The sequence below is a fragment of the Eurypyga helias genome, unplaced genomic scaffold (assembly GCF_000690775.1).
Source record: "Eurypyga helias isolate BGI_N326 unplaced genomic scaffold, ASM69077v1 scaffold21824, whole genome shotgun sequence".
Lineage (NCBI taxonomy): Eukaryota > Metazoa > Chordata > Aves > Eurypygiformes > Eurypygidae > Eurypyga > Eurypyga helias.
Genome location: NW_010244768.1, coordinates 1,208 through 22,118, shown reverse-complemented (window position 1 = coordinate 22,118; position 20,911 = coordinate 1,208). Strand labels below are relative to the sequence as shown.

Here is a 20,911-nt window from a genome sequence, read left to right as displayed (position 1 = left end):
ATCTAATAAAAACAAACACTGATGGAAAATAACATAACCATGCTCTCCCACCCCCACAGCACTCACCACAGCAACGAACTTGCCCACGTAAAAATAAACACCGTAGTGGAAGGCAAAGAGGCTGCCTATCATCAGGACAAGGATGGAGAAAAACAGCGGGAGGTCAACCACGGCTTGCCCAGCCCAGTAAGCAGAGGGATAAAGCCCCGCTATCTTCAGCTGCGTGTACGCTTTGATCTGCGATGGAAAAAGAAAGTGCAACATTAATGAAGTGTTAATTGAAATAAAAGCGATGTTAAACTGCCTCGGCATGTGAGCAGGATCTTGTTTTTCAGGCTTTGCACTGATGTGGCATCAGTGAGTTACCCAAGTTATTGCTGATTTTAGCTGCCAAAAACACAAAAAGCATTTCCATGGAAAACAAAAGGGCTTTTCCCAAATCTGCTCTACCCAAGGCAGCAAACAGCAGTCACATCCATGACCCAACTCATGGCAAAAGATACTATTTATAACGCTTCTTAAGATCTCCCTCAAAACCCCAATGTTTTTAAGTCAGACCAGGCTATGAACCCACATCTGGGAGTTTACCTTATGGTTTTCTGCATTGTCCATGGCAAAATAAGGTGGCATTCCAGTAATAATGATTCCCAGGAGCACAGCTTCAAAATAGATCTCTAGTCTGAAAATTGTGTCTGGAAGATTCTGAAATACAAATCCGATTTCTTCAATACCAGAAGGCACATGAGCAAAAAATGCATTTAGAATTGGAACTTGCCTGTAAATGCTATAACACATATTCTGTGTATCTCAGGATCACCTGAGCCACAGCATAAAGGCTGAGAGAGTTGGGGGGTTCAGCCTGGAGAAGAGAAGGCTCCAGGGAGACCTTAGAGCCCCTTCCAGTGCCTGAAGGGGGCTCCAAGGAAGCTGGGGGGGACTTTTTCCAAGGGCAGGGAGTGACAGGACAAGGGGTAATGGATTTAAACAGAAAGAGGGAGATTTAGATGGGACATTGTGAAGAAATCCTTCCAGCAGAGGGTGGGGAGCACTGGGACAGGTTGCGCAGAGAAGCTGTGGATGCCCCATACCTTGTCTAGTGGAAGGTGTCCTTGTCCATGGGACTGGGAGGGCTTTAAGGTCCCTTCCAACCCAAACCAGTCTGTGATTCTATGAAGAAAAATACCTATGGAGGTTTTCGAAGCGTTTATAAAAGCATCTAATAAAGTGCTCTAGGAGTTTATCTCCTGCAGCAGGTCCTCCTTCTCCTGCGGCCACCCCAGCTCTGCACAAGGAGGCAGATGACCTCCAGCACACCCCGTGTTCAGCCCCTGCAGGAACCCTGTACCAAACCTGTAAAAAATTCCCACCAGGACATCCTCTTTCCAAGGCACTTTTTCCTCCACTTCCACAACCTGCAGAACAAAATCCCGACCCCTTTCAAGTCCTTTCCAATTCTGCAAAGGTTTGTCCCACCAAGGACTTACTCCACAGCTCCTGAGGTCCAATCCTTCCCAAGAGCACTGCGTGGAGCACCGCCCTTGGTGATGCAGACAGGCCCAACCAGCTTCTCCCTCCGTTTTCCGTGTGTTTTTGCACTCGCCCTCGCACCCTGCCCCATCTTTAAGGGTGATTTTTGCTGTGCAGCCCCGGGTGCTGCTCACCTGAACGAAGGGGTTGCTCCAGATCTGAATGCTCTCCGTCACGTTCAAACCACGCAGCAGCAGGTTGCTGACCATGTTCATCAAAACTGGCAGGGAATGCACCATGGTACTGTTGAATATGACCATGAAAACATAGTTCTGGAAAGGAAAGTGTTTGCTATACGAATTCTTCTGCACGAAGGGTAATACCCTGGGAGGGGTCTCCTATGGGCTTAATTAAACCTGAATATCAGGAAAAACCTTTGCATAATTGTGTGTGCTTTGCAGGAAGCTCTGGGCTGCGCGGGGTGGTTACAACTCGTAACCTAATTCAACAGAACAGTCACTCTCATAGAGAACAAGTTATTTGGGATAAACTCCCAGAATGTTTTATGCAACTGTAATGCTGTGACAAATGATGCTCCAGACAATTACAGCCTGAGAAATAAAACACACGACGACCTGCAATTGTATGTTCTTGCTAATACATTTAAAAACCAGACAGGCAAAAATTTACATTAGCTAAGGGCTGCACTGTCACACTAATATTAACAGTTTGCAATGAATAAAAATGGGAACAAGGGGCAGAGCTGGCATACTGCAAAGCTGGAGATTAAATACACCCCCAATGTTCAAATCTTTCTGATGCTCCTTCGGTGACCATACTGAAATGAATACTTACAATCCAAGAAACTCATTTTTCTTTACACATGAGAGCACCATGGAATTATACTTCTGTCAAAGTGTATAATTCAGCCAGTATAAGTAAAAAAAAAAAAAAAAAATTCCTACGCCAGGTCTCTTGCGAAGCAAAATATTTCTCTTGGCTTTTTGTATCCTTGTGGGGAAAAAAGGAGGATGGAAGTTTTACTAGCCTACCATAATCATCATGGAAGAACATTTATTTTGATAATATTTCCATTCTCAATAAAATTCCTCTTTCCAGGCCTCTTGTGTAAGCAGTATTATACAGTATTATTTGATTATATGACTCAGTAGGTGCCCTTGGAGCAAGAGTACAACAAGCCCAGGCCCTAAGCAGCTGCTTCTCTGCTCTCTGGGACACGACCGAGCCAGTCTGTCCGTCTTACCTGTCTGGATTCAAGGTCAAACACGTTTAAAGCTGCGCTGTGAGGTGCGGCCGAGACGTAGTCACTGTCATTGAACATCTCCAGGAGTATGTTCATGCTCCCAAGAGAGTGGACAATGTCATCGATATCCGATTCTGGTGTAAGACAGAGAAAACAACGTGACTATTCATCACCAGCTTGGGAGTATTTTACCCAAAACTACTGATGCATTTTCTGACTGAGAGAAGCCTATGATGAAAGATCACAGTTCCTTTACCCATGCCCACAAAAAAGGAGTCTGATGCTATCCTGAACAACATGCATGTTTTCACTTTGTCTTCCCACTCAGCAGCCTCCAAAGAATTCAAGAAAGTTTTTTGGTTATATTCTCCAGTGGATTTAGAATCATAGAATCACAGAACGGTTTTGGGTTGGAAGGGACCTTAAAGATCATCTAGTTCCAACCCCCCTGCCATGGGCAGGGACACCTTCCATAGCCCAGGTTGCTCCAAGCCTCATCCAGCCTGGCCTTGGACACTCCCAGGGATGGGGCATCCACAGCTTCTCTGGGCAACCTGTCCCAGTGCTCCCCACCCTCTCCGGGAAGAACTTCTTCCTGATATCTCATCTAAACCTCCCCACTTTCAGTTTAAACCCATTACCCCTTTTCCTGTCATAGAATCATAGAATGGTTTGGGTTGGAAGGGACCTTAAAGATCATCTAGTTCCAACCCCCCTGCCATGGGCAGGGACACCTTCCACTAGACCAGGTTGCTCCAAGCCTCATCCAGCCTGGCCTTGAAGACATCCAGGGATGGGGCATCCACAACATCTCTGGGCAACCTGTTATAGTGCCTCACCACCCTCTCTGTGAAGAATTTCTTCCTGCTATCTAATCTAAACCTCCCTGATTTCAATTTATACCCATTACCCCTTGTCCTGTCACTAAAGGCCCATGTAAAAAGCCCCTCCCAGCTTCCTTGTAGCCCCTTCAGGTACTGAATTTGTGCAAGTCAAACACAGCAGCGAGGAACCGGAGTTGCTAACGAGCATTATCAGGATACTCAAAGTTTCAGTTAACAGAGAATTAGCCAAGAGAGCAGGAAAACGGCAGCACTTTGATAGTGTCTGGAGAAATGAAGTTGTGTTATGCACAAATTCCCAATGGCTCCAAGAGACACTCGTTTCTATTGCCCGGATCACTGTTACCCACTTTTAAAACATTCTAAATTCAATCAAAAAGGACTTTTCCGAAACATTTTTAGCAGGATTTTAATGTTGATGTACCTAAAGGTCTCCCTACCCAATTCCTTCACAGGGCTCATCTTTCTGTCTCGAGACATCACCATCAGACATAGGAGGAGGATCTCTGAACCAAACCCTAGGGCACAAAGGATCCTCACTCTCTACCATCTCTGGGTACTTGCAAACTCTTCATTTGGGTTAATTTCAAGGAAAATATTTGTCCCCAACGCCAAAAGTAGCACACACCATCTTCCCCCACCATGTGAAATCCTACGATGGAGAGAGGTGAAGGCAGGAGCCACCCCACAGCACAACCCTGGTCTCCTACCTGTGGAGTTCTGCAGCAGAAGGCGACTCCTGTACTTGTGATAGTCCTCTCCGGGCTTCAGCAAGTACAAATCTGGGGAGAGTTTGATAGCAGCTACAGAATTTTTGATGATGTGGTGTATGAAAAACAATAAAATCTGAACTACAAGAAAAATCAGAAAAAGCAACAACCTGAAAGAAATAAAAGTTTTGGTTTGATTAAAATTCGGAGAAAGCCAATCCAGTTTATGTGCATGCTACCAAAACAACATCTCCCTCGCCCCCAAAAAAGCATGTATTTTACAGTAACGGCTAGCTTCACACTTATAATTTTCTAAGTGTAACTATGGGAAAAAAATCAATTGCATCTTGCCCTTTCTCTGGTATCACTCAAACAGGTTTTGAGAATTTTGTACACAAATGAGAAAGCCCCAATACTTACATAACTCTCACACATTTATTTTCCCGCTTGAGACTAAGGAAATGAACTTTTGCTATGGTGGAAACCTGCTTCTTCCAGAGGGCTGTATTGCTCATTGCTGGCATCTTCGCCTCCGAGAGTACCAGGAGGCTCTGCTCCATATCGTCAAGGGATTTTGTATCCACTTCATCCTGCACTTGCTGGGAGCTGAACACGCTATAATCTGAAAAAGAGTAAAACTCTACAAATGTGATGCTCTGACAGAGCTACGTGGTCTGAAGTGGTAGGGCTGGAGAAAGCTGGCTGGCAATCAATTCCTTCCCCTTGCTATTGCAGAACCCACCTCATCTCACCCCAGTTCCTCAACTTAACTCCAAGCTCAATGACACCAATCTACCCCAACGCTCTGAATCACATGCACAGCAGACACTCAAGGCAGAGGATACAAATTTCTGCAGCTCAAAAGGTGCAACTCACCCCAATTTCATACCACTGGCCTATGCATGCACTTGTATTATTCAGTATCAGCATATTCAGCTGTTAAACCCTCTTATACCCACGCAAAAACTTTGCAGAGCAGGATAGTTCACTAGTCTGTATCACAAAGAAAGCTCTAAAAAGATTTAAGGTAGCTTAAACCATCCAAAGTTGACATCAAAAAGAAGAATGGATTAATTGTGGAGTAATCTTAAGCAGTCCCAACTTTTCATTTGAACTGAAAATCACTTTTAAGGGTGTGGGGAAGACAAGTTCAGCTATTTCAGGCTTAAATGCAGGCTACGAATATTACTGTTCTCACAGAGGGTTGGAAATAAATTTTATACTGTGCATTTACAATCTCTTAAATGTAAGCTCCATTAGGAAAATTATGCACATTTTTAAAGGCTAGCCATAAAAACTGCCACTGTAAAGCAAAGAAGTTAGATGTAAGCACACTGGATGAAAAATTAATTACTGCAGAGACGGCCAGTAAAATGCTTTTCCCCGGATCCTTCCAGAATCTCTCCCCACCCAACTTGCTGCTTTTGTGTTTTTCACGTTAAATATTTCAAAAGCCTGGAATGAGGCGAGACAGAAGGCACCCCGTGCTGCTGGATGCAGCGCTCTGCACGAGATGGTCTTCTTCCCTCCACAGCAAAACTCCTTCCAGCAGCGATGGGGCATGGACAATTGTACGCTAATTAAGACTAAATCGAATAGGAGTGAAAACAGGAGAACAGCCGCTGGGGTCCATCCCACCTGCTTGATCAATCTCTGCCTCGACTTCCAGCTTCAGATAGACATCCTCCAGTGTCGTCATGGAGACGCCGTAGGTGATAACGCCCAAATGGGAATGAGTGTCAAGGTCAGAGAACAAGCCTAGGGACAGAAGTGAAACGTGTTGGTTGCTCCAAAACCAGGCTAAATCATCTTCCTGAGAGATCTTCAAGCTTGTCAGAGGCACCCCCAAGCCTTCTGCACGGGACTCTAAACAGCAGGTAACGTGTAAATGTGGTGGCTTAGTTATGAACACACAGGTCATGGCCTGAGAACCAAGGTTGGGATAAGCTCCTTCCAGCGTAAAACCTCAACCTCTGTGGTCAGATATGGGAAATGTGGGATCTTTCCCGAAGCTGTAGTTTTTATGAATACCACCTCAGTATACTGAAGCTCCTGGGCTCAAAGCTGCCTCCTGGCTGGCTGTGAGCCCCTCTCCTGGGATCATCGCACAAAGGGACTGCAGGACACCTCTTCCTACCCAGATCCCTACTCAGGCACAGAATTTTTCCCACAAAAACACTGAGTAATCTTTTTATATATATAAATACTCAGATCTGTAAAGCCAGCTTCTCTGGGCAGGAGATCCTAGACAGCATGCATAGCTTGAAGACCAAAACGGTGTTCAGAAGGAGAGCACTTATTAGCATGGTGGTATAAAAACCACTATTGGACTCATTCCAGCCCTATGAAGTGAAGGACTTGACAAAATGAGGAGCTTCAGAGCCAAGGACAACTGAAGGGAAACACAAATGCATAAAACAGGAAGAGTTGTTGGATACTTGATGATGCTCATCAGATCTCCATGATTTCTTCTGCCCCAGTAGCTGAGACATATCCTTAACCTCAGCTGCTCCTCAAAACAGTTCAGGGGAACTGATTCAACCTTGCATAAAGATGCCTGGTTTTCAAAAGTACAGGCAGTGGCTGCTGAAGGTAAAGCTAATAAATTATTAACGGTTTAAATGTAACAGGGAAAAAAGCACTTATGAAATACGAGCCACATTCACATCAGTATTGATCCTCCCTCAGCTTCCCACGCACCGCAAAGACACGCCACTTCTTCCATTTTCTCCTGGGCAATGAACAAGGAGCCCTGTGTAGGACTGACCAGATGATTGCTGCCATCTAGTGAACCCAACACATCTGCTCCACTCTCCCTTCTCACCAGTGAATTTTAAGGCAGGGACACCATGGTCTTTATGGTTCACAGCACAAAGGACTGGTTATTATAGGACCTGGGGCTTTCTGGCTCCTTGATGGAGGATGCAGGACAAGGGGATTCTCAAGCGAAAGGGTCTCATCACCCTTCTGCTGAAGACACCTCCCCAGCGCTTGCTGTTGGTACCCACATCCCTCACAACACCACAACCCCCTGGGAGGAGACGACAAGGTCCTTGCTTGCCTGAGGAAGAGCTCACTGCTGGCTGAGCATCAGCCAAATAATAAATACCTATAAAACCACATAAATGCAGAAGTGACAATTTAACAAGAAGTGCAGGCTACAGCCAGGCTTGATGGATTTCTCCTCTGCCGCCGTTCAAGGCTGCAGCACAACAGAAACATCAATACCTGCAAACTTGTCCATGTCCTTGAGCGGCAAGGTGTACACGAGCTGCTCGTCGTTCTCCTGGATCAGGCTGGCTGCAGGGATGTGCTGCCTTATCAGCGAGGTCGTAGCTTCCGTGTTGCAATAGGCATCGATGTGCATACTAGGAAAAAGGCACAGGAAATTGGGGTTTTAAAGCCTGCCTTTCTCCTCGCATCGGCATCAGAACAATCAGCCTGCAGAGCGCCAAACACTTTGTATGAGAATGATGAAAGGATCCTTTCTGGGGACAGGGGTTGCTGTCTCACAGATTTCAGCAAGCAGAAAACAAAGTAATGCTAGGTGATGGCACGTAACAGGTAACGCAGAGAGAATACCTCAAGCGGTAGCCAATCCCCCATTTGCTTTTGAGAAAGAGAGATGATCCGAGGCATTTCAACATCCCCTGAGAAATCACAGCTTTACGATCTAGAAACAACCAAACAAATAAAAATCAGAGGATTGTCAATTTACTCCAGAACACAACTATGGATTTCAAATAAAGGCATACACCACAGTTCGAGAAGCATCACGTTTGCCCTAGAACGCGACTGTCGCTTGCAGACCGGGCACCCCGGGCAGTACGCAGCGGGACTCACCAGCGAGGATATCTGCCTCGTCCATGAAGTGGGTACTGAAGACGGTCACGCGATTGGCTTTCCTGTTTTTCAGGAGGTTCCAGACGATGTGACGCGAACACGGATCCATACCCGCAGTCGGCTCATCCAGCAGTAAAACCTGTGTGCGAACACAAGAAGCGTTTGCAAACCTGTATCTATGTGCAAGGTACTGACGGGGGGAAATGCCCCCAGGTAACAGACACTGGGCTTTTTCGTTTGAACCCTGCTCGTCAGTGCTCTAAACCGTACAGCACGGCAGCCGCCTTCACAAGCTCTGAATAAACTCATCTCCTGTTGTGACAAATGGGAAAATCATATGGGAAGTTAACACCACAGTCTGTTTTGTTCTGTTTCTAATACAATTACGCTTAGTTACAGACACGCTTCCTTTAAGGGATGGTTAAATACACACTCACGCTTCTAAAATCCCACTGAACTGTCACACGCATCACTTCTAAACACAGATCTAAAAGCAGTCCCCATTCTTACAGGCCAGAACAAACAGATCTGTAACACAAAAGCGCTCTCTGGCTCCATCCCTGCTCCAAGGGTCTGGATGGCTTTTGCAAGAGAAGTCTCCGACACTGCTGGGGGCTAAATGTTACCTGCCAGAACCAACACAAAACTTGTCATGCTATTTATCTCACAAAGGGATCAAATCCGGAGCCACCACCATCACCTAAACCATTAACATCCTCAAGCACAAAAGTTGAGCTATTGAAGTGATTTTTATTGTTTAAACCACAGATGAGGGGGGGGAAAGAAGAGACAGTTGCTGACAGCAGCAACATCTGCATCTTACGCATTACTATATGCGTTAGCCGGTTTTGACAAGAGGTGTATCAGTGACACCAAACTGGGAACGCCTGCACCAGGCTCACCTTTGGGTTCCCGAGGACAGCAACTCCCACCGACAGCCGCCTCTTCTGCCCCCCACTTAGTTTCTTGGCTTGGTTGTCTCTGATCGGCTGCATATCCAAATCCAACAACACTTTCTGCACCTTTAAAGGATAAGAAACGCATTTATTGTTAAAATAATACTTTGTTTGTTTTAACCAGATTATTAACAATTAACATCCAAAGGAACTGTTCCTAATTCACAGCACGTTCTGTATCTGAACTGTGCACCCTGCTGACGAACCTGTGCACCCACAGCTCCAGCAAACCTGGAGCAGCTACACGGTGTCCATGCCTGAATGCAACCGCTGGAATTTAAGACATTTCATGAGCGTCCTAGTTTCCTAGGAATACTTAACAGCTTCTCTATGTAAAAACATCTGTCATACTCCACCTCCTTGTCTGTTATACTGTAAAGCAATATTCCCCTGCAAACTTAAGGAAACACCTATAAAATGTAAGGTTATTTTGCCTTACTGGTTAAAATGAACATGTAAGAGTATCTGTGCCAGTGACTGACCTCTTGTATCAGATCATTCTGCGGGATTCCTTTAATTGCAGCAAAGATGGAGAGATTCTCCTCCACAGTTAATATATCGAAGTGTATGTCGGACTGGGGGCAGACGCCTGCTATTTGTCGCACTTCAAGCATTTCATCGATTTCTGAGACTTTGTGCCCGTAGACAGAGACAAACCCTAAAATAAAAAAAGTCAGGAGCAATCAGCTGGGAGTATTTTACAACCAGAAAGCAGGATAACATGGACATGAATTCATACATCATCCACAGAAAAATCTGGTGCACCCTAAAACGACCACAAAGGTAAGCAGCTTCGGTGTGCCGAAGCCGGGTACTCAAAACCTCCTGACGCCGGAGCAGCTCACCGTCTGTGGGTGGACACAGCCCGCAAAGGATGTTCATCAGCGTCGTCTTCCCGGTCCCGCTGTGCCCGAGCAGAGCTGTGATCTGACCTTCATAGATGTCGAAGGATAAATCTGGTCCCCGAGCAGACACAAGAGAAAGAGGAGAGATTAGAGACGTGCCCGCGGCACCCGAAGCCGGCTCCTACCGCAGAGGTCAGCTCAAATACCGACATATGGGGTATGCATTTACGCCGTGCCCGAAGGGATGCCTTACCTCCGTGCCCCAGCACGGCACGCTGGGGCTGGGACAGCCCCTGCACTGTCTGTGGGGTGGCCACGTTTAAAACCCACGTGGGGAAATGAGATTGAAAGATCAGGGAGACGGGGCAGGGAAGGTGGTATCACTACCGGCACGAGCGGAGGAGGAGTAACGGGGATGGTGTCAGCAGGCTTTCTTTAGTGATGGGAGGGGTACCGTTTTAAGCAAGGGTTTAAAGGAAGACACACACGAGCACATCTGGCATACATGCGCCACGGTCCCACCCCACTAAAAGAAACCAAAAAGCCCGAACTGAAACACAAAAGAGCACTCAACAATTCAGCTATTGCTCCTCTATCTGATAAGCGGCCAGAAAGCTAAAGTGTTCTTACTTCTGAGAGCCTCCACAGTTTCCCCCTTTTTCCTGAATGTTTTCTGAACACAGCTGATTCTGAAAGAAGACATGTCGTTTTATAAACTATTTCAAGACCTCTGTATGTCATTTTGAATGATCAACACTCAGCAACAGTCACAAGACAACCGTGCTCAAGTGGCAGTAGACAGGCTGAAGACCCTCAGAGGCAGGTCAAGAGTCAGGGCATCTTGTGGCAGAACTGAGCCCAGCTCCACCCTGGTATTAGAAAGCTTTGCCTCGTCACCTTCCAAGGTACCTCCGATGATGACAGGCTGAATTATTGCACATCTGTGTTTCTTTCACAGGGTAGAACAATGCACTGGAGGTTTCCCAGGCTAGAAAAGGGCATGGCTACTCCCCAGTATATTCACAGTACAACAGAAAACTCAACAGACAGGATATGCAAAATAGGTATTAGTTCACCAGACCTGAAAAATGTGATTAATGACAGCCCTTCATCCAAGTTAGATACATGAAAGCAGGTATCTTTGTCTCCAAGAAAGGTAAAAATCTTCCTTCCAGCCTCACTGTTTTTCAAAATGAAAAAGCCAACCAGTTCATCTGAAGGAACGACGTGAAGGGTAGGTTTTGGAAGCCTGACCACGCTGAAAATGGGGATGGGTAGCAGATTACAAGTGTGAATAGCGGGGAGGAGAACCAGGTATGAAAAAACAAAACCTCAACATGTAAAGACGACAAGATAGCGTGAGAATGATGGAGAGCTGGTGGAAGGATGCTGTGGACAGGGTGGATGAATAACGCAAAAACAGCCACAGTGTTCCCATGCGAACATCAGGGTTAAAACTGGACCCTTGAACATATGGCAGATGCAGAAAGAGACATGGATAGCCCAGACAACACAAGACTCATTCTGGTCACAAAGCTCAAATATTTGAGTTCAGCAGAGCCAACCAGGAGGAGTGAAGACACAGAGTTCCTCAAACCACATCAAGCTGTGCCACTGGAAAATGATGGAAACAAGGGCTAAAAGGAAGATACTGAAAATAGCATCTGAGACACACTAAAAACACGTGACAGCCCCGATGCAAGAGAAGAGGTGACACAAAATGCAACATGAAAGATGAGACCATGGCCACCTCTTTGTTTTGGTTTACCCTCTTAGACACAGCAGCTGGGTAAAACCACCACCAAGTTCTCTGGTCTATGGAGAACACAACAGCCTTCACACAAACCTAGAATTCAGCTTTTTCTCCTCAAATGCATGTTACCAGAAACTAAGCCCTCCCAGAAGAGCAGGCGTTTCGACATCTGCAACCGCTTATGCCTCTCGTGGCCTCAGTGAAACTGAGGGAATGGAAAACCGGCCGGTTTTGAGAGGACTCCAACTGCACAACCCACAGACAAACCCTTTCTTTAAGCCCAGTGATTTATCCTTGGAGAGTATCCATGTTGTTGACGATGGGGCTTCACTGAAAATGGAAACTAGCCTCCCCGTGTGTGTGTGTAGGACTCTCTGCAATGCATACCATATGCTATTTGAATCCAACGACTGGAGAACTAGGAGTCATTGTCAAGCTGCACATCAGAAAGTCAGGGATGCAGGTGATCTGCACTTGGGGCAGAGCAGGAATCGTACCTGATGGCTTCTTTCCCCTGAAATTCGGAAGGCACGGGTTCCACTATCTCACTGAAACTCAAGCTGCCGTTGATGCTGCTCTCGTACAACTCCTTGTAATTTTTTCTGTGCTTTGACCAAAAGGAGGGCTTCATAAAGAAAAACGGCGTGCGGCGTAGTCCAAACTCCCCTGGATAATAAAAGGAAAAGGCCAATTTCTTAACAGAGCTGCAGATATACCTCAGTTTTGGGGTTTTAGCCACAAAAGCCATGAGCTATCCTGCTACAGGTTTAGAAACCAGCCCGCACCCCCATCCTGGAGGGATTTCATCAGCCAAGTTCACATTATCCACATTCAAGCCAGCGTTCCCATCAACACTGCTAGCCGGTTCCAGCTTTCCTAAGTAGTTAAATGTATGTGCAAATCTCTTCCTACGCAACAGGAATCCCCAGTGCTGCACAACCAGTGACTTAAACACAGGCAACATAAAGCCAGGGAGATCAGAGGCAAAGGGAGCTGAAGGGCTTAACCAGGCATTAGTCGCAAGATTAATAACCTTATTCCGTGTTTCACGTTAAACTATGGCTGTCACAGGGAAAGGGCTGGAACAGGCAGGGCAGTCTTTAATTCTGAACCCTGCAATAGCAAATTGCAAAGGCTGAGGCACTCCTTAAGACAGCAAGGAACCTTTTCCTCTAGAAATAGGGAAACAAATTTAGCTGGCATACATAAACACCATCAACCCTGATCATGCTAACACCCCTCCTCACATCTCAGAGTTTTTACGGCAAATAAATAGCATATTTATTAGCAAATAAATTATTTCAGCCAAAAGCATTCTGAGTCATAGTGTAAAATATATTTGTGAACAGCAGCATCTCCTTTTCAAGGCCAGGCTGGATGAGGCTTGGAGCAACCTGCTCTAGTGGAAGGTGTCCCTCCCCATGGCAGGGGGGTTGGAACTAGATGAGCATTAAGGTCCCTTCCAACCCAAACCAGTCTGTGATTTTATGATTCTTTCCCCATGGCCGAAATTAAGTCAGAAATGTCACCAGCCATGACAACCCAGGGGACTCAGAACTTCAGAACTCGGGGATGCTAGCACAGTTCAGTTTTTCTGATGAACGTACCTGGGATAACCTGATCAAGGTAGACAGCTACAAGCAGATAAAATATGCTGTCCAGCACCAATAAAATAAGAGAGATAAAGAGTGGGTAAGGGCCGTCATTCAGATTTGAGAATGTTGCACCATCCTCATAATCTTCGAGATGCATGACCTGCCAACAAACACGGACAGAGGGAGAGGTTACACACCAGCACCGTGCCAGCCTGGAAAGACACGATGCCAAACTCAGCAAGAAAATGAAAAATAGTGAGAAGGTGACTGAGATCACAGCAATGAACACAGAGAATAACAGTTGCTTGATGCACACTGTATTTCACTTGATATTACATTGCCATGGGAAGTTGCAAAACAGGCACTTTTCCCCAGCATCATCAGTTTATTGAAAAACCCATAAATATTCCAGAAGATCTACACCACCGTCTGTATGAAAAGGACGCAAGACACGCGAGCGCGATGAGGTTACAATCGGAAGCTGTTTACCTGCGCGACCCCGATCAAGAAGCTGCACTGACACAAGGGGCTGAGAATCCACACAAAAGACTTGGGGAAATCTTCCAGCAGGACGATGTTAAGGCCCACAAAGCCAAACACCAGCGTCGCCAGGAACTCCACTATACCCACATGTTTTGACTTTTTAAATAGAGGTGTCAGCATAAGTGCAAAGAAAACCTAAGAACGGATTGAAAAAGAAGGTAAGAAAGTACCATATGAAAAAACCTAAGAATACAGGGTATTGAAAAACTGAAGTAGAAAGACCATAGCTTCACTTTTTCCTCTGATAATGAACTCATTTTCCTGGTATAGTCACTACAGCATTCACCCACGTCCCACACCTCCCTTCCACACAGAGCATCGGAGGGACAGTTTCCCAAAGATGGCAGGTCACAGAGCACAGACAAAAATTACCAATGGAAATAAGGAGCTGTAGGACTGAACGTGCATACGCCCCCTGCTCAGTACAGCTCCTGTAAAGGACAGACAGCAAGCAAGTAACTATTTCTGCACCGGTTGCTTATGAGCTCAGACAAGAAATGTGCTGTATAAATTAATTCTCTGGCCCTTAATTAAGGTTTTAAATTACACCGTATGGTAACAGCACATGTTTAGAAGAGGGCACGTGTTTGGACATCAAAACGGTGCTGTACAGACAGCGTTCCAGTTCACAGACAGATGATTGTCTTCAAGGCCAGGCTGGATGAGGCTTGGAGCAACCTGGGCTATGGAAGGTGTCCCTGCCCATGGCAGGGGGTGGGGCTGGGGGGGCTTTAAGGTCCCTTCCAACCCAAACCAGGCTGTGATTATAAACTCAGATACCTCAGTAAGGAAAGATATTTCTCACAGAGACGGCCGAGAGATGTACAACATGCCAAACCAGAGCAGACCCAGGAAGGGGATGGAGGTGGGCAAGACACCACCACCCTCTGCTCCTACATTTGCTCCAAATGCTTTAGTAGAGAACAAGATCAGGTGGGAAGGGGAAAAATAAAACAGGGATGGGATGGCTGAACTGACCAGGAATACTTACTGAAGAGATTCCATAGAAGAAAAAAAGGAGAAATATCACAAAGGCACTGCTCTGGGGAAAGAGGGAAGAGGCCGTTGCAATCACTGCCATAAGAATGGACATGACAAAGATCAGGCTCACGTAGAGCAGCACCCACGAAAGCCTAGGAGCAAAAGGGGAAAAAGAAGAACAGAAACCAGTCAATGAATTCCCATCCTGATTTATTTACATACAAAAATAACCAAAACTACCGTTCTTTAACATTCCAGACAGCTGCACCAAAGGACAGGCCTGCAACAAAACAAGAGCCCCCAGATAAAAAGAGCCCTTGTAAACATCCCTGTAATCATTCTAAGCATCAGAGCACACACATCAACACCCACAGCATCAAGAAGACAAACAATTAGATGATTCATTATTATTTTTTCAACTTGCATAATGAATTCCCTGGTATAACCAAAAGAAGGTAACTGAGTAGTAGGTTTCAATAATTAAAGAAATTCTATTTAAAATTTAATACTCTCGTCATTCCAGTAGCTGGGCAGGGTAATAAAATCCTTTTCTTTTTAAAAACAGAGCTGCAAGTCTGTGAGCAATTCTGACCTCGGGAAACAAGGGCAGTTTGTGCACAGGTAGTAAAAACTGACACACTTTCCTCACAAACAAGTTTCTGAGTTACATTCAGCAGCCAGTCAGAGCTGCATTCCCAGCGTGCCTTTGCAGATCGCTCCCATTTCCCACTGGGAAAAGTAAAATGATTTTCTCCAGACTGGAGGTGCTCAGTGCTGATGTGCGAGGGGCGAGCGGGGCCAGTGGACCCGCATTGCCGGGGAAGGACTCAGTTAGGTAAGGTCTGTCACCACGGACGTGCCGCAAACAGACATGACACTGATAAACTCTAAAGGGAGACGGCAGGTTACCTGTTGAACCTCCAGAAAAGGAGGTACTGAGCCAAAAAATATTTAAAACCAATAGAAACGAACTAACATAATAACCATCATCACATTTAATCCCTCCAAGTCTGGCGTGACTTTATATGCGTAAATGCAACAGCATTTCACTGGTATTTACTTATGAAAATATTCCTATTTCCATGATACTCCATGTCAGGCTTTATAGAGAATCTCACTTTTAGGGTGCTTCAGTTAATTGGACTGAAAAAAATTAGAAGACTGGAGGATGGGATAGAAAAGCTTTCCTAGAAAGTGTTATTGGTTTATATTCCTTTCTATAGTTTATATTTCGTTTATAAAGAATAGGCTACACCAAACACTCACATACCAAAAGGCGGTGTCATGAAGTCCCAATATTTTTAAGAATTCCTTCAACTTCCTCTCCTTTTCTGCCACAATATGAATTGCCAAATAATACCCAAACGGTGAGAAAGCGATCACGAGGTAAATCAAAATGATCGCCCGAGGAAAATTGTCTATTTCCACCACAGCAGCCTCTCCCATGACCACTGCTCTCGTCAGTTCAAGCTGTTCCCAAACCGACTGATTAGTCTTCAGCTGAAAGGAAAAGAAGGAAGGGTTATTTTTGCATCATTTCTGATTTTACAGCCCCATCTCAGACCCGTCTCCATCCCCACTGTCAGGGAGAGATCCGGAGACCCCAGAACCTCCCTGTCCCCAAATCCCAGTCCAAAAGCACAGAAATCAGAAAATCTGGAAAGAAAATGAACAATTTTACAATTCCTATCACCTAAAAAGACAAGAATCGTTCTCACTGTGAACGGCATGACAGGGGGGAAACAGGGAAAGGGACATTGCTGATAAATACTGACAGTAAAATGGCAAGGCAAGTTCTGCAGCTCCTCTTGGCACAGCATCTTGGATAGCATTCTGGGGGGAGCCCTGCCAAGCCGTCATGCTCTGACACCTGCGGGATGCGCGGTTCAGGCTCCTTTGGACCCAAGCGAGGACAAACACCCGCATTACTCAACCGGACAAGAACACTCATGAAATATTCTGATTCATGCTAATTTTTGATATGGCATTTCACCCAATTAATAGACAACATCACAAAAACAGTCAGAGCCAAGGCATCCACGGATCTGAACCTCCTTGGTTTCTTTAGGTTCCCAGAGCTACCTGTATAATCGCAGCATCGATGCGGGCTTGCAGAGCCGTAAATCCCGAGCTCCAGTACGTGACCGATTCGCACCCTTTCCGCAGGTTGGAGCAACTGGCTGCAGAATAAAGCAAGGTATTTTAAAAAAAGCCACAGTTACAGCTGTCCTATCCCTAAGGAAAAGATGGTGCAGCTCGAGGTCATCCCTCCTAAACAGTGGAAAAAAACTGCATGACCCTCACACATGCAACATGAGGCCAAAAAAAGAAAGAGAGGAAATGATTCTTCCATTTATCCCCTTACAGGTACATAGAAGACCATGTACATTTACCTCTCGATTCCATATAGATGGAAGACATAGCGACTGAATCAGGAAACCTCAGCTGGTAGGACATGGCATCCTTGAACACCACACCCACAAAGTTTGAGGGTTTAAAAGCACTGGCCTCCTGCAGCTCCTCTTCGCTTAAATACTCCTCTGTGATGATGCCTACGAGGGAGAAGAAACCATCATGTTGACTTAGGCTCCAGCACAGCAGGAAGAAAAACTGTGCAACGCTGTTTTAAAGAAGTGTCATGCTAATAATTAATGATTTATTTGGGTTTGGATATATATAGGTTGTATTTTTATTCTAGTAAACGAAATATTTCCCTGGACAGAAACCCGCAGGAGTGTCGCTCAGTAGCAGGGTGGGTTATTCAAATTTACACCCGAGTCTTCCCAATTTTCCCCCCCGTTTTTTGCTGCTCCAAGAGCTTCTGTGCCCCAATCCTCTGCCCGAGGATTGAAAAACCCAAGAGTTTATTCTCCAGCACCAGTGCTTTTCAGGAAGGGCAGATTAAATCAGTGCAGAGGACTAAATATATGAAAACAGGGTGTTTTGCCACTGACTCCAGCAGAGGACAGGAGGAAGAAGAGCTGCGCAGGCGGGAAGTGGAACCCTTTGCGCAAAGCGGCCGAGGGCGCCGGTGAGGAAAACGCAGATGTCGGGCTGGGCTGTTTCTCCGCGGTACCTTTGAAGCATGCATGCCGCAAGGACGAGAATCAAAGATACCAAACTAAAAATACATCAGAGTGTTTTTGGAAAGATAAGTTCACGCTAGATGTGGCAGCTGTGCAGGCAAAGCACTTTAAAAATCAGAAAAATGGAAGAGAAAAACTGCTTTCAAAAGGTGACACAGCGTTAATGGGAACAGTCATTAAAAAAAAGAGAAATTTGGAGAGTTTTTATAACAACAGGATAGAAAATGCAACCTGATGTATCTGCAGGATGCTATCATCTGCTGATTTGCCCCAGGATGTCACGGGACAAATCAGCCCCAGAGCCGTCCAGGGGCTCTTTGCACTTCACCCCTGGGTGCTCTGAAAACCCTTCCCGCAGCCACAGACCGCTTGGCTGCGACAGGAGAACGGGAACCAATTTGAGATGGCAGTGCCAGAACATCTGCAACATCTGCCCACCAAGCAATAGAACGCCTTTGCGGTCTGTTCCCTATCCGCGATGGAAAAGAAAAGGAAGGCTCATTTTTCCGTCATCGGCAACAGCAGCAAGCGAGCTCCCCAAACACAAGCCACGGCGTGGGACACACTCGGGAAAACACAACGCTCGGGGTCCAAATACCGTCTTCGAAGTTATTGAAAGCCACTTTCTTCATGATCTCCCGTGCCGCCCAGGTTGGCGGTGTGTACCCGACGACAAAGTTCACCAGCACGGAGGTATCCAGCACCCCGAGGTTGGTGTTGGCGACCTCGCCGTACTTCCTGTGCGGGTGCATCATGCTCATCAGAATTAGCCAAAACAAGAAAAAGAGTGGGAAAAGGACCTCCTGGGCAAAGAGAGAAATGTGAAAACGTCACAGAGCCGTCGTAGAAACGAGACTTCCCAAAGGTTTCTCTCAGTTACACAAAGCTTAAAGGAGGGACTGTGAGTTTAATTATGTGACTCCCAAGGTCCCTGCACCTTTCTCAATGCAACAGTCAATTTTAATGCCAAATCCTTCTCTGGCACTGAAACAGGCTTTTAATCACATGTATTGGTAACCTAAAAAGCCATTTTAAGGTAGAAAGGGTTAATTCTACATGCTTTAATTATCAGCAAACTTATGCTATTTGGAAAGCAGCAAAAGACAAACCATGAACCCAGTCTACCCAAGCATTGTACTGTCTCTTCTTCACCGCAAAATTCGTCTTTAAGTATCATAAGCATCACCTCTGCACAGGGCTAAACTGTTAGAAAAGACAAAAATCTCTGGGAGAGGTCTGATTCTGCTAAACTATGGGTGCAAACTGCTCGGCTACTGGTACAAACGCTTTTAAAAGCGCACTAAGACTGCAATATTAATTCAAAAATATTTTCCGGATAATGCCTTACACGTTAGGATGCATCTTCAACTAAAGGATCACAAAGTAGCTCCTGAGAAAGCCCATTTCAAGCCAAAACTCAGTGCAGACCTCGAGGCTTCAGAAACATTACCGTAAAAGTGAGCATTGCCCCCGATTCCGGAGCCGCTTAAATGCGGATTCACTGCCGACAGGAAGACAGCAGTGAACAAACACTCTGCTTACCTGAACGCTGCTTTTTTTAGTCCTACACTTAATCAGACAGTTCTTGAACAGGAGAGCTCTGGTTTGTCTCCACACTCCCGCTTCTCTTGGAGTAGCTGGTGCCATTTTTCCAGACTGGTTTGTTTAAGGAAAAAGAAATAGAATTAAACAACACAACAAAACCCAGATCTACATTAAACGACAAAATAATCTAAAAAGCAAAAGCCAGGCAGTTGCAGCATTCAGTATCCCACGTATTTTTATATAAATCTTCCATTTTCAGGTTTTCATGGTTTTGAATGCCTTCCAACAAATACACCAGATGCCCGTTGCATGAAGGAATGGGCAGGACTCACTTGCAAAGCGAAATCCAGGCAAACTGGCTGGGAGAGGGCTGGGAATGCCCCCGGAGCAATCCCCCACCCCAGGGCAGGAGCAGCTCCCCGTGAGCTCGTAAGATTTGAGCTAACCGGGGCTTATTTTCCTTTTGCTACATATAAATCACAAGCCAAAGTATTGATCTCGGAGTACAACTCCAGTGTCCATCACATGGGCTCGGGGCAGCCAGCCAGACCGACGCATCTGAAAACAAGAGCCGGCTCACCCCAGGCAAGCTGTTCAACTTACCGTGAGTAACCCCTTTCCACTCTGGAGCAGATCCAACACGACTTACTTTCCCAATTTACCTTTCCATTAGGCCAGCTGCACAACCCAGTGGTGCTGAATGTAAGCTCTTGCAACAAGAAAAAAACCCTAAAAAACTGAAAATGCTCTCCCAGGAGGCAGCATCCCATTCCACTGAGGCATACCTGGTGAAGGATGGCAGGTTGGGGAACGGCCGGTTTGTATCCCCAGTTTTGCCACCCCCTCGCTGTCCAAGGTTCGGAGTCACGGGTCAGTCGTCATCCCCCGCCGTCTCCTCTCCTGTGAGGTGAAACAGAGCCGTGAGCTGCTCAGCAGAGCCAGTGGGAGCCAGCACAAGCCTTCACAACACCTCCCCTTCCACTGCCCCAGCCACGAGACCCCCCTCCAGGAACGCCCAAGCCATTTCCCAACATCCCAGCCATACACAGTGCAGATTTCAGGAACACATCTGCATTCCAGGATTGGCAGAAAGCGGACTGATGTTTCTGGCGACTGTGCATCGAGAACAGCTCTGCGGCAGGACCCAGCTTCTCCGTTATCTGTCAGACAACACACGGCTCAAGCTTCCTTCCCCAGCTGTATTTTAACACGGAAATCTATTTCGGGAGCACAGACATCATCTACGCAACGTGAGGTTGCTCAGATGTCAGCACCGCCCTGATGAGTTGAGCCTGAAGAACTTCAGATACATGAACTGCTTACAGCGAGCTCGCTCAGAGCCCGCGTTCCTCGGAGCCCGGGAGGGAAGGGAGAGGGAAAAGGCACCCGCAAGCAACCGAACCCACGGCTCACGGCTTCCTTTGGAGGGAGCGGCATCCTCCGCGAGGCAGCGACCCCCCAGCAGGCACACGCAGCACGAG

General features: G+C 46.2%; 1 protein-coding gene across 1 annotated transcript in view; it reads right to left on the bottom strand.

Moving 5' to 3' along the window:
- The window catches only part of ABCA5 (ATP-binding cassette, sub-family A (ABC1), member 5), a 27,986-nt gene extending 8,454 nt beyond the window's left edge, over positions 1 to 19,532 (bottom strand). Inside the window, exons 1-23 of the mRNA XM_010149866.1 lie at positions 19,428 to 19,532; positions 18,484 to 18,688; positions 17,193 to 17,351; positions 16,882 to 16,979; positions 16,070 to 16,299; positions 14,810 to 14,951; positions 13,765 to 13,953; positions 13,288 to 13,435; positions 12,178 to 12,346; positions 10,558 to 10,616; positions 9,928 to 10,038; positions 9,565 to 9,740; positions 9,029 to 9,148; positions 8,127 to 8,265; positions 7,866 to 7,956; positions 7,512 to 7,651; positions 5,922 to 6,041; positions 4,704 to 4,905; positions 4,284 to 4,453; positions 2,732 to 2,865; positions 1,662 to 1,799; positions 589 to 702; positions 67 to 237 (exon numbers count right to left, since the gene is read on the bottom strand). Coding sequence (XP_010148168.1) covers positions 67 to 237; positions 589 to 702; positions 1,662 to 1,799; positions 2,732 to 2,865; positions 4,284 to 4,453; positions 4,704 to 4,905; positions 5,922 to 6,041; positions 7,512 to 7,651; positions 7,866 to 7,956; positions 8,127 to 8,265; positions 9,029 to 9,148; positions 9,565 to 9,740; positions 9,928 to 10,038; positions 10,558 to 10,616; positions 12,178 to 12,346; positions 13,288 to 13,435; positions 13,765 to 13,953; positions 14,810 to 14,951; positions 16,070 to 16,299; positions 16,882 to 16,979; positions 17,193 to 17,351; positions 18,484 to 18,688; positions 19,428 to 19,532 — 3,330 coding nt within the window. The remainder of the gene's footprint in view (positions 1 to 66; positions 238 to 588; positions 703 to 1,661; positions 1,800 to 2,731; positions 2,866 to 4,283; positions 4,454 to 4,703; positions 4,906 to 5,921; positions 6,042 to 7,511; positions 7,652 to 7,865; positions 7,957 to 8,126; positions 8,266 to 9,028; positions 9,149 to 9,564; positions 9,741 to 9,927; positions 10,039 to 10,557; positions 10,617 to 12,177; positions 12,347 to 13,287; positions 13,436 to 13,764; positions 13,954 to 14,809; positions 14,952 to 16,069; positions 16,300 to 16,881; positions 16,980 to 17,192; positions 17,352 to 18,483; positions 18,689 to 19,427) is intronic.
- Between the last annotated feature and the right edge of the window lie 1,379 nt (positions 19,533 to 20,911).